The sequence below is a fragment of the Pezoporus flaviventris genome, unplaced genomic scaffold (genome assembly GCF_033815535.1).
Source record: "Pezoporus flaviventris isolate CSIRO_AGI_PZ_B2104156 unplaced genomic scaffold, CSIRO_AGI_Pfla_v1 ptg000037l, whole genome shotgun sequence".
Classification (NCBI taxonomy): Eukaryota; Metazoa; Chordata; class Aves; order Psittaciformes; family Psittacidae; genus Pezoporus; species Pezoporus flaviventris.
Window position 1 is genome coordinate 13,932,151 of NW_026892585.1, and position 15,831 is coordinate 13,947,981.

General features: G+C 45.2%; 1 protein-coding gene across 2 annotated transcripts in view; it reads right to left on the minus strand.

Annotated features, from left to right (window-relative positions):
* FKBP9 (FKBP prolyl isomerase 9) overlaps positions 1 to 14,691 on the minus strand; it is a 30,037-nt gene extending 15,346 nt beyond the window's left edge. The window contains exon 1 of one of the 2 annotated variants that reach the window (XM_061464747.1): positions 14,560 to 14,691. Coding sequence is in view for 1 of the 2 variants with exons in the window: in XM_061464746.1 (XP_061320730.1) it covers positions 213 to 466 (254 nt within the window). In the remaining variant the exon portion in view is untranslated. Of the gene's footprint in view, positions 1 to 212; positions 487 to 14,559 lie in introns of those variants that run through there. The other variant, XM_061464746.1, reaches the window with a different exon arrangement.
* Positions 14,692 to 15,831: the final 1,140 nt, after the last annotated feature.

A 15,831-nucleotide genomic window follows, 5' to 3' on the forward strand; every position in this document is an offset into this window, starting at 1 on the left:
CGCTCGCACCACACCGCACAGCTTGCCGCTGACCTTCTCCCAAGTGCTCACCCCAGAAGTGCCCATGGGCAGCAGCCGGGATGAGCTGAACCGAACCTCAACCGCAACATCCATCCCCAGAAACATCCTTAGGGGACCGAGCCGCTCCCTCCCCCGCTCTCCCCGAGAGCACCCTCGCAGGAACCCAAGCCCGAGGGTGCTGCCGGCCAGACCTGGAGTCGAAGCGGGTGCCGTCGGGAAAGGAGCCGAGGTAGTGATAGCGCACGAAGTCTCCGGGCCGCACGGCCCGCGGGCAGCTCTCGGGCACGAAGCGCCGCTCGACCCGGAGCTCGGCGCCGTCCGGGGGCGGCTGTGCGGCGGGCACCGGCGGCGCCTGGCAGGCGGCCCAGCTCACCAGCACGGCCGGCAGCACCAGCAGCGCCCCGCAGCATCGGCCCTGCCGCCGCACTGCCGCCGGCCCCGCCATGGAGCGCTGCGAGCGGGCAGCGCACAGCGCTCACAGCGGAGGGAGTGAGGGAGACGCGGAGAAAAGGGGAGAGGCAGGAGCCAGCCCGCCGGCCCTTCCCGGCCCGCCTGCTCCTCCTCCCGCCGCTGCGAACTTGCAGACGTGGATGGAGCGCTCCCACCCGAGACGGGGAGGAGCAGCCTCGGCGCCAGCTCCCCACACGCCGCCGCGATCGGTCCTTCGTCCGTCGGTCCGTCCATCCCACCGGCTGCCGGTGCGACGTGGCGCTGCCCCCGGGCCGCCCTCCCGGCCTGTCCTGGTCCTGCCCTTCCCTCCTCACACATACATAAGCTCTTCGGCCTGGGAGGGAGCGAAGGCACCAGGGAGGTTCAGTGCTGGGCCTGTACCGCGGCACACGTGCTCCCTGCGCAGTTTGGAATAGCTGTAGGTTTAAAAATCCCATCGCAAATGTGCCATTTTAAAATCACAACTCCAAAGGTAACAAGGTGGCATTGACATCTGCTGCTCGGTGAGCAGCAGTCACAGGTATTTGCAACAGCCTGTCAGAGAAACTGTGCAAAAGAGATGGAGAAAATGACCTGAGAAGCACGCAGTGAGGCACCAACATCCATGAGGCATCACAGCCCCAGCCAGCCAGCTCTCCCCTTCTCCCTTTTGACCTTGGTGAGGAGGAACTTGGATTTATTGTCCCCTGGAAGTGTTCAAGGCTAGGTTGGATGGGACTTGGAGCAACCTGCTCTAGTGGAAGGCTTCCCTGCCCATGGCAGGGGGTTGGAACTGGATGAGATCTAAGGTCACTTCCAACCCAAACCAGTCTGGGATTCTATGATAAGATCTTGTTATTCATAAATTATAGAACAAGCATAAACTCCACTCAGGTGGACCACTTGCAACAAGAAACCATTGAGGGTGTGATGCAGCGATCGAACCTGAGCATCTTGTCCCACAAGCCCAGCTCCCCGTTCTTTGCACAGCCACCAGCACACTAACACAATCACCCTGCAGCAGAAGGGATGCAGCCAATCAAAGTGTTTTAAAGTGCTTTCATAAACACTCTTGTGTAACACTGATGTATTGCTAGGAGATGCTGGCTGCTCTGTGACCTAACCAGTGAAAAAAGTTGGCAACTCAGGCAGCTATTTGAAGATAACCAGATTTGCTGCTACAGATCCAACAACAGTCATGCTACAGGTCCCAGATCAGCCCTGCAAAGCATCCTTTAAACAAGACATGTAGACTGTCTGGCAGTTGCCTAGATTGAAATAGCTTTTTTTGATGTTAGTTTGTATGGACACGCTCTATTTTCTTAAGGAGAACACACAGGTAACCACTGGAGTATGTTGACACAACCAACACAAAGCTTGCCCTGCATCTGGCACTTCTTTTTGCCAGGTGGTGACACAGCCTTTGGGTTTTGCCCATTTATTTAGGAATTCTACATTTTCAAAACAACTCCTTGGACTCTTTAATATTTATACAGTTTTGTACTCAACTTTGTGCTGGGCTGCATAAAATGGAGTGTGGCCATCAGGCTGAGGGTGGGGATCCTCCCCCTAGTCTGCTCTGGTGAGACCCCCCTGCAGTCCTGTGTCCAGCTCTGAGGCGACAACACAAGAGGGACGTGGAGCTGTTGGAGCAAGTCCAGAGGAGGCCACAGAGATGCTACAAGGGCTGGATCTCCTGGCTGGAGCCAGACTGAGAGAGCTGAGCTGGTTCAGCTTGGAGAAGTCTCCTTAAGGAGAGGCCTTAGAGCAGCTCCAGTGCCTAAAGGGGATACAAGAGATCTGGAGAGGGGCTATTTAAGAGGGCATTCAGTGACACAAGGGAGCATGGCTTAGTTTGAACACTAACCTGGCTGCCCAGGAAGCATTTTGGAGATGCTGACCACTATTGGATTGCCTGTTCTTCAGTCAGCCCAAAACACAGCAATGACTAAGAGTGTAAGTAGGGAGATAGGTACAGACATGCCTAACGCTTCTAGAGAAGCCAGTTCCTGATACCACTGGTGTGTAACCTGAGGTGCTGTTCTGCTCCTTGGAATGTGCTTGAAGCCAAATGCCAGGCAGTCATGATGTAAATTACAGTGTTTGCCACACATTCGGTTATATCAACATAGAAGAGGTTGTGACTAGTGAAATATTCTGCTGAGTAGCCATTGGACTTACCCAGTGCTTACCCACTAACTGTTCTCAATTACCCATCACACAGCTAAAATTACAGGCCTGAAGGTTCAGTCCTTGGATGCCTCAAGTGTATACTGTGTTTTGATATTGAGGTTCTCTAAAAAGGTAGCATACCCAAAGAGGAAAACATAGAGTGGATCTGGGATATTTTCTAAGTACTCTCTCAATTACAGATCAAGAAAAGCAGAAGGAGTCCTTTTTTTCTTAGAAAGAACATATCAAATGCTACAGCTTGCAGGTACCTTGAAGTGATGGCAGGTAAATTTAGAGGAAACTCAGATTTCTGCTCGTGGCAGGGAGTTGAAACTAGATGATCTTAACATCCTTTCCAACCCTAACTATTCTATGATTCTGGAAGTAAAAAAGTAAGGGCAATGAGAAACACAGCTTGAATAGATATAAAATCCAATTAAAAAAAAATGCCAGTCTGCTTCTAATCAGTAGGTCATGTTCAGAGAGGTCACAGAATGATGGGCTTGGCTGTATAATCTGTACGGACTATGAATTACTTCTACCCTCTGCAGCTTTCCACAGCTGCTCACCTCGGTATGTGCTCTCTTCCAAACTACTAAGAAGTTTCTTAGAGAATAGTTTTGGGTTACAACTAATGTGAAAGAACCATTATGCTCTCTCTGCTGAGCTGAATTTCAAGTGAGGAAAAGGAAGGCCCCAATTATAACTCAAAGCTAATTTCTCCTAAGCATCTGTAAAGTCTTTGAAGATCTTCAGATACTTTGAAACTACCACAGAAGCACAGTGTATCTACACATTTTAAGTATTAAATATGGCTAAACTATATTCATTGAGGATCCTGAGGTTTGAGTAAGCAGCATTTTGAACAAATACTATTTTATTTTATGCAGCTACATGGTAAGTTCAGAACTCCTGGAACCTGAAACAGCTCTTTGTACCCAAATTATTTTAATTAAAATTCTATCAGTTACACAGAATTACATTAGGAGTAATTAAATTTATTGTCAATGGTGTGACTCATGAGGGTCTAAAAATGACCCTAAATGCCTTTTTTGACCAAAAAGATCCAGGTGATTTGGGCTTTTTTCCTTGGTGGGCCATAAGAAATACTGTGCCACAGGGCTCTTGTCAGAGTGTCCTGGGTTCAGCAGTAGCAGTCATTTTTCTCCTTCTTGGTAGCTGGTGCAGTGCTGTGTTTTGACTTTCTGCCTGGGAACAGAGCTGATAACAATGATGTTTTGGTTTGGCCAAGGACTTTGTGAGCCTCATGCTCTGCCAGGGAGGAGGGGAGGCTGGGAGGAAGCAGAGACAGGACACCTGACCCAAACTGACCAAAGAGGTATTCCATACCACAGCACATCATGCCCAGGAGGTAACTGAGAGTTACCTGGAAGGGCTAGGACTACAGGGTTGGAGGAGGTATTGGTGGGTGCTTGGTCTGGTGGGGTGGGGCTGGTGCTGAGGTGTTGTATTTTCTTCCCCTATTATTTCCTTTATTATTATTATTATTGGTGGCAGCAGTAGTGATTTGTGTTATACCTTAGTTACTAAACTGTTCTTATCTCAACCTGTGGGAGTTGCATTCTTTTCGATTCTCCTCTCTGTCCCTTCAGGAGTAGGGGGGAGGGAAAGAAATGGGGGGCAGTGAGTGAACAAGTTGCCTGACCACATGCCTAAACCAGGACACAGAGTCATGCTGGATTGATCAGCCACCTCCACATGCAGATTGCATTCTGATTTGTTACTGGTAGTAGTTTAGCAGTAAAAACACAAAAGTGCACAGAGCATAAGAAGTGGATACATTTTAAACTGTGGATACCTGTAGGCACATTTCACTTACTCCAATACATCTTCAGTTGCTCTCTACTCCACCCACTACGGATGTTCGAAGGAAGTCAAACCAATAGCAGGTAATCAGTGTGAATCACTACTCACTTCCAGACGCTGCCATGCCAGGAGAAAGTCTCACCTGCCACTAGGTACTCAGCATCTTCCCTGCAGAGGGTCACAACATAATGAGGCACACTAACAGCTGTCCTCATTAGTGCTTATCAGCTTGTCATTCAAAAAGTTTTCAGGTCTAAATACCCTTGAAAATAGAGAGCATGGAGGTTAAACCTTACCGTTTCAGAAAAGCTGAAATTTCAACATAAATATGAAATCAGTTACCAGATTTTCAGAGAAGTTCCTCTATGGAGGAGATAAACTGAAAATCTGGCCATTAGTGACATACCTCATGGACTGTGAGTAGCTGGAAACAAGATGGCAAATGCGTTGGGTAACAAATTATCAAAACTCATGTGAAATAAACCATAGTCTATATATATTATAGAATCACAGAATCCCAGACTGGTTTGGACTGAAGGGACCTTAAAGCTCACCCAGTTCCAACACCCTGCCATGGGCAGGGACACCTTCCACTAGAGCAGGTTGCTCCAAGCCCCATCCAACCTGGCCTTGAACACTGCCAGGGATGAGGCAGCCACAGCTTCTCTGGGCACCCTGTGCCAGCACCTCAGCACCCTCACAGGGAAGAACTTCTGCCTAAGAGCTCATCTCAGTCTCCCCTCTGGCAGGTTAAAGCCATTCCCCTTTGTCATGTCTCTACATGCCCTTGTCAAAAGCCCCTCTCCAGACTTCTTGTAGCGCCTTTAGGCACTGGAAGGCTGACCCTTCTCCAGGCTGAACAAGCCCAGCTCTCTCAGCCTGTCTCCATAGCAGAGGTGCTTCAGCCCTTGGAGCATCTCCATGGCCTTCTCTGGACTCGCATGCACAATCTCAGAAACTGCACAGAGAGGAGCAGTTTCTGCAACAAGGATGTTGTCTAAAATGTATTCAAAACAATCAAACCATTACTGGTAGTTCATCTGTTACAAAGCATCTTCAGTGAATCAAAGGGGAGGGCGGAAGCATTATGCATTTATTTGAAGACTGAAAACCTTCTCAAAAAGGTCTGTAAAGCAAATGGTCACAACCTGGTAACTGATTTATCCCACCTAGGTTTTATCAGGCCAATCTGTGCTCTGTCTGTGAGAATGCTTATGGCTCTATAATTAAAAATAATAAGGTTTTGTTCCAACATTCTTTTAAACAAAGCAGCCTTAATAGAGTCGGTTTGTAAATTAGGTGTAGACTATGACAGAACCCTTTTATGCAAACCCCAGTCTAGCCCACACCCCCACATCCACCCACCCCCTGCCAAAAGCATTTTGCCTACAAAATGCTTTCTGGAAGTTCTATGTTTTGGGAAGAGAGGAGGAAAGCGTTCCTCTGCAAACAACTTAACACAAAATAAATTAAGCCAGCTTTCCTGAAATGCAAGTTTATCTGTTCTACCAGAGGTAAAACCTCCTGCATTTTGCAATGAGCACACCACAAACCCACTTTACCTGTCTTGACTTAAAGGATTATTTGCAGAGGGGGATTGGAAAAGAGGCAAGTCAGGTCAGTCACTCCTCTGTGTACCAGCACGGCAGCTGCCAGTGGCCACTGCCTGAGCAGACTGGAAACAGGACACCTTGTTATTTTTCCCTTCATTCATATTCATTTGTGAATTCCCCAGGAACTGCCCACAGTGCATAAGTGTTACCAAGTACTGTTCACTGGTTCTTATTACTGTATCACAGAATCCCAGACTGGTTTGGATTGGAAGGGAGCTTAAAGCTCACGCAGCTCCAACTCCTGCCATGGTCAGGAACACCTTCCACTAAATCAAGCTGCTGCAAGCCCTGTCCAACCCGGCCTTGAACACTGCCAGGGATGGCGCAGCCACAACTTCTCTGGGCACCCTGTGCCAGCACCTCAGCACCCTCACAGGGAAGAACTTCTGCCTAAGAGCTCATCTCAATCTCCCCTCTGTCAGGTTAAAGCCATTCCCCTTGTCCTGTCCCTACAGGCCCTTGTCCAAAGCCCCTCTCCAGGTTTATTGTAGCCCCTTTAGGCATTGGAGCTGCTCTAATCTCTTCCATTAAGGAGCCTTCTCTTCTCCAGGCTGAACAAGCCCAGCTCTGTCAGCCTGGCTCCAGAGCAGAGCTGCTCCAGCCCTCGCAGCATCTCCATGGCCTCTTCTCGACTTGCTCCAACAGCTCCATGTCCCTCTTGTGTTGTTGCCTCAGAGCTGTATCAGGACTGCAGAAGGGGGTCTCCCCAGAGTGCAGCAGAGTGGGAGAATCCTCTCCCTTGACCTGCTGCTCATGCTCTGGGGATGCAGCCCAGGACACAGGGAGTTCTGGGCTGCAAGCACACGTTGCATGTAGGCAGTCCTGCACCAGGTGCTTATGAGGGGTCCAAGTGCAAGAAGATCACTGTAATCTCTTCTAGTCAGTAAGTATTTAGTGACTCTTGCATGAATTTTTATTCAGATATTGCATCTTGAGAGAAAATAAATTGTATTCAGACATCAAGTCTTAACACTTCACTTCTACTAGAAATTCCTACATTCTTGTGGAAGCAGATTCTCACAGATCCATACAATATTAACTACACCTCTTTACTTGTTTTTAACAGAGAATAGTCCATCTGTGGAGCAAGTGGAGGGTGGTATCCCAGTAACTTCTTGCAGGCATCTGATCTGTGTACTAAAAGACAGTTTTAGACCCAGGTTTACAAAATTGTGTGCTTTCATATCACACAACCAGCTTTAGGTGTTTGCACAGTGCTGGTGAGATCATACTGAGTGCTGGGCACATTCTCATCCCATTTCTGGTTTGCTGGGCTGTTTTGCAGCACAGGTCACAGCCTTTGATGCCTACCTTCTCCACCAGCTATTACAGCCAAGTTTATCTGTCTGTCCTTATGCTTAGGGCCCAGAACAAACATCCCATGCAATCTGTGTGGGCTAAAAAAAAACTCCATAAACATAAAGCCAAGAATTAAAGTCTTTGCAACTGAAAGAGTTACAGTCATGCTAAGACTTATAGTCCAATTAGCTGATTATTGCAGCTTATTCAATAACATTATAATTCAAACTACTAAAACAAACCTAGCACTGTCTATGGCTTTCTCTGGTATCACGCTCACCCTCCCACTGGGCTCAAAAGATCTTCCTTAGAAGAAGAAAGGCTTGGTTATAGTAAGCTGTCAGTATTCCAACTACTTTGCCATGATTACAATGCTAATACTTATGAGTTTTTCTTCCTTTTTGCCAGGAGGAGAATGATACTGTGCATTTCTTCCTCCTTACTTTAGGTCACTTTTATATAGAATCACAGAATCATAGAATAGTTAGGGCTGGAAAGAACCTGAAGATCATCTAGTTCCAACCTTCCTGCCATAGGCAGGGATACCTTGCACTAAACCATGTTACCCAAGGCTGTAAGGAAGGAGGGGCTGGCAGCTGCTCTTTCTTTGCTGGCTCACAGTCCCGTTATTTCTCAGTTTACTGCATGTTTTAGGTTTTACTTGTGATACTGACTTGTTCTCTGTTCTCTTTATTAACCCACAAAATCAACTGACTCAGCTTCTAAAGCTACATTTCTTTAGTCACCTCTTTATGGTTTGTGCCTATAGCTCTGAGGCCTCCATTACTGTGCCTGAATTTTCAATTCTACCACTGCTGTCTTGTATTTTGGGAGGCCCCAAATGCCCTGTTATTTTTCCCCACAGCCTACAATCTAAGTATTGTATCTGCATTCCAGATAATTTAACTCATGTTTCGTTAACACAGCCTACCCACCGGTACCCAGCATCTATTTGTTTGGACAATACCACTGGTACATTGTTAAAATTACATTATAACTGGGCAGAACTCCTCTCATTTCTCAGGTTGTTTAAACAGGACCAAAAGCAGCACACAAGATTGGCAGGAGAAAGCTCTATTAGAGGATGATAAATTGATTGTTTTTACACACTCCATGAGTGACATAAGCCATGTACAAATCTGCCTAGATACAGACTGCATCAGGAAAGAGAGGAGATTAACTTTCAAGCAGTGAGGGAGTGTTCCTGGATGTCATTCACAGCAAAAGTAAAGTAGCAGAATAAAGGTATGAAGGCTCCTGTCCCACCATTGGGAAACATTATTTGTGTGTGTTTGGCATGAGTTTCAACAGTCCCATACCAGAATTCTTTTCTCGCTCCTGTCAGAGACACTCCTGAGTCAACTTGTATAACTAACTCTTGCTTCATTGCTGTACCACTGTTACTCTGGTCCTTCTGTATCACCCTCTCAACAGGGTCAGGGGAAGAAGAAGCTCTAGAACTGCAAGTTTCCATTCATTTCTTTGCAGTTACCTAGAAAGAAACTGATGGTAACTTGACATTTGGGAAGTATTTGAAGCCTAAAGAGCTGCAAACTTTGGCTAGTTTTGAAAAACCTGTGATTAAGTGGGAACAGCTGCTTTGCATGGAACTAACAGAGCAGCTATTTTAACAGAAGTCATCTCCCTGTTTAACAGAGGTGGGAAGCAGAACCAAGAATCTCTGTGTTCAACTTTTTAGATTGTATTTTTCATCACTTTATTTCTGGAGCCTTCTTAGGCAACTCAACCAGTGTTCCACTGGAAAGTTGGCAGCTCAGAGGGGACATACCAAAGGCAGATACTGGCCCTAAAGATGGATTTGCCTATTTTATTTGATACGCTGGGCATTATTTAAATGAGAACTGTTTTATCAGTCACTGTATTCTGGAGAAGAAATTCTGGAAAGGAATCTGCTTTTGCAAGGAAAAAGTTCTTGCAAACTGATCACTGATACAACAATATAGCCAAAGCTCAGAAGGAGGAATTTCCTGCAACTATGAAAACACAAACCCTGGCTACCAGGCAAAGAATCTAGCCTTGATCCCTGCTAAGTCAGTAGCAAAACTCCTGCCAACCCTGATGACAGTAAGACTATAACCATTGGGAGTTAAGCAGCAGTATATATATAGATTTAATAGATGAGGAACATCCAATCTGGAATAATTATCTTCCCTTTAATATGGGGTTCAAATTGCAGCAATCCTGACTCAACCTCTCATCTGTCAAAAACAGATTAAATAGAGACTTACCCGTTTCACTGCATCTGGCTGTCTCTTATGAAACCAAAGTCCTGCCCATTCAGCTTGGGCACAAGCAATCCCACAAAGGATGGTACGTTTTGTAAGAACTTGGGAGACTCTCCAAGAGTTGTCAGCCAAATTCTCCCTTCCCCACTGTTGTTGCATAATGCACCATAATGCAAATGCATTTGAGGGCTCCTGCTACTCACACAGTTCCCAAATGTATTCAATCCTTAGTCAGGCAAAGCCCCCTGAAGGCTACATGAAGCTTTGCCTCTGTAATTTTTTGAGGCCTTCTATTTGAGGCCTTCTATTAACAGAAGAGAAACCATGTCAGTGTATACCCAGAGATACAATACTCTATCAGTAGCGTACTACACTAATATGCCCCCATCAACTACAGCCTCATTCTTCCAAAAGTGTCAGTGGCACAATGCAAAATGGCCAGGACTGCATACAGTTACTTGTGTTTATTTATAAAGACTGGAAGGAAAAGGGCAAAAACTTGTGAAAAATGTAAGTTACTCAGTGATTTCATTTCTCTAAAATCTTAAGGGAGTTAAAATTATGAAGAAAGATCAAAGACAGCTTATTTTCACTGTGTGGTGGCCTGAAGAGACAGTAAGCATTACACTTTGGAAGGAATAGGTGACATTGCCACTACAAGCTCTAAGTGATCAGTAAGGCAGTATTTCCACAGAAGGATGGAGGGAGTTCATCCATGTAATCAACAACCAGAGGCTTGGAGGACAGAATTTACAAGAAGGAAGATAATCATTCCTCTCTTAAGTACTGGATTATCAGTCATTGGGATCACAGAATCACAGAATCAACCAGGTTGGAAAAGACCTTTAAGATCATCCAGTCCAACTGTTGCCCAGCATTGCTAAGGCCACCACTAACCTATGGCACTGAGAGCCTCATCTACACAGTGTGTGAACACTTCCAGGGACGGTGACTCCAGCACTGCCCTGTGCAGCCTGTTCCAATGCCTGAGCACCCTTTGGGGAAGGAATTGTTCCTCATCTCCATCTAAACCTCCCCTGGTGCAGCTTGAGGCCATTTCCTCTTGTCCCGTCACTAGTTTCTTGGGAGCAGAGAGCAGCCCCCTCCTGGCTCCATCCTTCTGTCAGGCAGTTGCTGAGAGCAGTAAGGTCCCCCCTGAGCCTTCTCTTCTCCAGACAAACACCCCACAGGCCCCTCAGCCCTTCCCCATCACACTTGTGTTCCACACCCTGCACCAGCTCCATTGCCCTTCTCTGGTCCCCCTCCAGCACCTCAATGTCTCTGTGAGGGGCCCAGCACTGCGCAGAGGATTTGAAGTGCAGCCTCACCTGTGCTGAGTATTTCAGTGCTTAAAATGAGATGCAGCCTTACAAAGGAGCTTCAGACTACAGCTGCACTTCAAATAACCTTTCTCAGCTGCTGTCCAACCCTAATTTCTAAAGACATTTCCTTGCTTAGCTGTAGAGTTTTCCTGCAGGTGGACATTTCTGAATACCTTAGGTAGTACCCCAGTCTTTACAGAAACAAGCAACTCAACGCTTAGCTCACTCCTATGCTTGGCTAGGATTCAAAACCTTGATGTTCTTCTTCCCAATTTCGCTAAAAGGCTTGCCCCTGTAGACATTTACAGTCTTGAACACTGACAGGGACTGTACGAATTGCAGCTGTGGCTGTTGTGTTCTTTCAGACATTTGCTCCCTCATTCCCTTTACATGATGATGTGTGGCAGTAAACACCACAGTGAAGGTTCAGGTGTGTAGGAACAGTTTTCACTTTTCACACAAAATCAGTGACCTAAGCAGGAGCCAGAGCCCAGTTTATAATGAACTCTCAAGTTTTAAAATGAGATTAATCTGAGAAGGCGGAAATAGGAACACGATACTGTCAGGTGGTGCAATATTGCTAATGGAGGGAGAACTGGGTTCTGGCCCCTGCTTAGAACATTGATTTTGTATCTTACAGAAAGAAGTACAGTTTTCAGTGTTGGGATGGGCACCCTTCTTAGTGTACTCACAACCAAGTTCAAACACACTTGTCCTTCCGACCCCATGAATATCAAATGCTTTTCTCTGCTGCTCCCAAAGAGTGGAACATGAACGGTTGGTGGCTCCCACTAATGTAGCCATTAACATGATGGTTGGGGTACTTTTTCCTAGTGCCACCATCACTGAATACCAAGACCAAGGAGGGAACCGAATCCAAGTCTCTCATTTCCTAATTGTTAAGCTAGCATACAAAAGAAATTGCAGCACTTCCACTTAAACTAAACTTTAAATTTCTCTGTAAGAAAGCATGTCAGCATCTCTCTTCACAACCAAGGTTCTCAAGTGGCTCAAAGTGCTACTGCTGTTCCAAGGTAGCCTGTGCTGAGGTCAGAAATGTTCCAGAAATTAGAGTCATGGATGTCTCCTATCAGCTAGCTTCAGGCAGTGGTAGGCTGGCCATGCTGGATTTAGACTGTGCTCTGCTCAGCCTGCTGCAGCTTCTGGATCCCATTAGGAGGTACTTAGCTTCCCATGGAGCCTAACATCAGTTCTGGATTCCTCTCCTGTGCGTAATATCTGACACATAATCAGAAACAGACCCTGGCTCAAAGCTCTAGCCAGCCAAAAATGGAGAGAAACAGATTGGCTGATGTTCTGCCAGGGCCACGCTCTCACAGGAATACTGATGCCCATGGGATGACACAGATGTAAATTAAAGTGGGTCCAGCATTAGGGCTTGTAGCTGAAACATTCAGTTGTTTATAACAAAGTTGTAATGGATATTATGAAACATACGGGCCTTTTAGATACTTTGTGTTGTGACAGCAGTTAATGCTTCTGCTTAGATGCTTTGATAAAGCTGGAATTACAGCACTGTAACAGCCAGCTGTTATGGTAAGACAACATTTCCCCCAAAATGAACTTCTTGAAATGCCTGAAGCACTATATTCAAATAAAGGGAAAAACCAATATAACTTCAAATAAATATCCTGCTAAGTACAAGGAACCAGATCCTCAGCTAATATAAACCCTTTAAACAGAACAAATTTAAGCAACAGATAAGCAACAGATACTGAGAATTTTTGCTCCAGAATAACTAGAACTGAAAATAACAGCTACTTTTTTTCTACTCCCTCCTTCTTCCCAATTCATTTTGTTTTGATCTTCCCTAAGGACTGACTCAAAACCAATTGTGTTCTTGGGTAAGTGTGCAACAGACATGGGAATCCAGGGCTTTTCTCAGCAAAGGTCAAAAGAGACACTTTGGGGCTACCTGTAGTTTATAATCTCCCTCTATTAAAAACTGGAGTGTAGGAAAAGCCAGACCTCACAGCTAGGTACTTCTGAGCAGGGTAATAGAGTGATAAAGATAACTTCTAAAAGACAGACGAGGAAATGCGTTTGTGAATTATTTGTATCAAACCAAAGAAAGAACACATGTAAACCACTGCACCTGAGCAGATTTATGTACCTATTTAATTTTACCGTCTGTGTGCAACATTAAGTTGCCGCCACAAAGAGTATTACACAAATGCCCTGATGTGCTCAGAAATTAAGGCCTGGACATACAAGACACCAGGATGCAAAGAACACAGCCAAGCTCTCATTGACTTAAGGGTAAGAAGAGGATAATATATCATGGTCTGTCCTTCTGCCTCCACTTGCAACCCCACACTTCTGTTGAAACTGCATTTAGTTCCTGAATTTGTGTCAATTACTTTCTCAAGGCTGAAAACATTGAATCTGAGGTTAAACCAGGCCCTTACCTGCTCCAAACTGGCAGAAGTCTTCTCAATCCAGCCAAACTAGGACATTAAGGGTGTACAAAAGGAAGACTGATAGGGTTTCTAGAGAACTCCTGTCTCTTTTGCTATTGCACACATCCCTCCCACAAAATATTGTTCATAAACTAGAAAATAACCACCTCAGAATTCATTAGGTTTTCTGTTACTGTCCAGAAACACTCTGGAAAGCCATTTCAAAGTCTGACTACTCTGCTGGTTTGAAAACATGAAGTAAAAAGGCACTTGAAAATAGCAAAATAACACTGGAATGAAAAGAGGGACAAAAATCTCCATTATATCACTTGAGTTTGCTTCCAAAATAAAGTCTCTATTTAGTAGGCATCAGCCCAGCTGATGCATAACTTTTAGCAACTATTGCCATTTCTCTAAATAGAGTGAAAAATTGACACTGTGTCTCATCTAAGTCCTTTCAGACATTCTAAATGTAACTGTGACACCTAAAAACATATCTCTTGCCTCACTGATTGCTTGAAGATACATGACCATGTAAAGGACTGATGGCATTTGACGTATTCCCACACACCTGCAGTGTCATGGCAGCAAATCTCTTGGCCTCCAGCAAACATGAAAATCATCAGCTTAATGTGCACCATAGTGGATTTCCTCAAATCACATCACCTTGCATTCGCCTCATACTCTGTGTAGACACACTGGTATTTAACTCAGATTAGCAAATAAACTGATTTTGCCTCTCAGCCTTTAGAAAAGAGGTCTTGAGTTTTGCACCTTGGGTCAACTGCTGTGTCCTGCCATGGCAAGAGATGGTAGCAGCTCAGTCTCTTCTTCTCAGATTAGTCCCAAAGAAAGGCTATTAGTAAAACTGCTGAAGGGCCCACTGCAAAGCAAAACACATGAGCTAACTACAGACCCATAGGATGAATCACGGAATCAACCACAGACTGGTATGTGTTGGAAGGGAACTTAAAGCTCATCCGGCTCCAACCCCCTGCCATGGGCAGGGACACCTTCCACTAGTGCAGTTTGCTCCAAGCCCCGTCCAACCTGGCCTTGAACACTGCCAGGGATGGGGCAGCCACAGCTTCTCTGGGAGCCCTGTGCCAGCACCTCAGCACCCTCACAGGGAAAAACTTCTGCCTAAGAGCTCATCTCAATCTTTCCTCTTTCAGTTTAAATGAATGAAAAATGTTTTCTCACAACTTACACGACATCTCATGACATCTTCACCAGAAGGATATGCTGGAATCAATTTATGAAGACCAGAAGTTTGTTTTCTTTTGAGAATTGCATCTCCAAGATTATGTCACTTTGCTGCTGAGAGTTGTTTCATGCATAATGGCTGCTGCTTTTTTTCCAGGGAAGAAAGCCTACAAAATTTGGAGCATTAAATAAAAATCATCAATATTATATATTAGCGGCATGATATGCAATGAAGAGTTAGACTATTTTGTTTAAACCTTAAAATAAGCACCATATCTTTACAAAAGACTGTGACAGAAATAACTGTCCAGAAAGACTGGACAAAAATAGTTTCCTGGGATGTGAAGTTACAATGGCAGCCACTTAACTGAAAGCAAGTGAGAAACACTTTCACCCCAAGTAAGTGAGGTTTTACCAAGTAGAAGCTAAAACAACATTAAAGTAATGCTTGTTTAATAATATTACATGGTTTAATAAACCGTAAGATTGCTATTTCCTTTGTAAAAGATGGGCTTTCTCATGGCTGTGTCTTACTCCAGAAGCAGAGGGTGCTGTGATACCAGTTACCAAGGAACAGCACCCTTTGCTGAGACAAGGAGGCACAAAAGTACATACAAAATGTAATCAGTTCTAAGTAATGTTAAGTTTGATGGCTTTGTAATGGAAAATAACTGCGGTGCTTGGAGGTAGTTGACATAGTTTCAGACCCTCAGGGCCTCAGTACAAAAGGCGTGAGAAAAGCAGAAGGACAGGACCTGGGACGGGGAGTATCCCGGACTAGCAGATGCCCAGGATGAGAGCAGTTAAACTAACTGGTAAGTAGAAGGCCAGGATGATTGCTATGTCTGTAATGTCAATTAAGCTTGTTCGGAAAAGTAAACGACCCTTAAAGACCACCACATTTTGTATGCATGCCGGAAACCTTTTGGGAAATGATGTAACATGCTCACTAACCACATAAGGATGACCTGTAGACCAATTCGGGGACACACGTTAGAAGGAGCTATCCCCCGTGTCTCCCGGCGCCGCAATAAAGAATACCTGCTTGTCAACTTGAAACTGTTGGCAAGTTTGTTCCTGGAGTTTTCTCCGAATCATTGCCACTTCTGAAGCAGCAAGGAGATCACAGTCAAAATCACCTCCAATTCCTCCACTTCTAAGATCCATTTTGTATGTTTCACTCAGCTCTCAAGCAATCTCATGTGCCCTTGAACTTCAGTGTGAGGCTGAAGGCGCAATTCAGACTTCACCTTCCCAACACCGACCTGCCTCCATT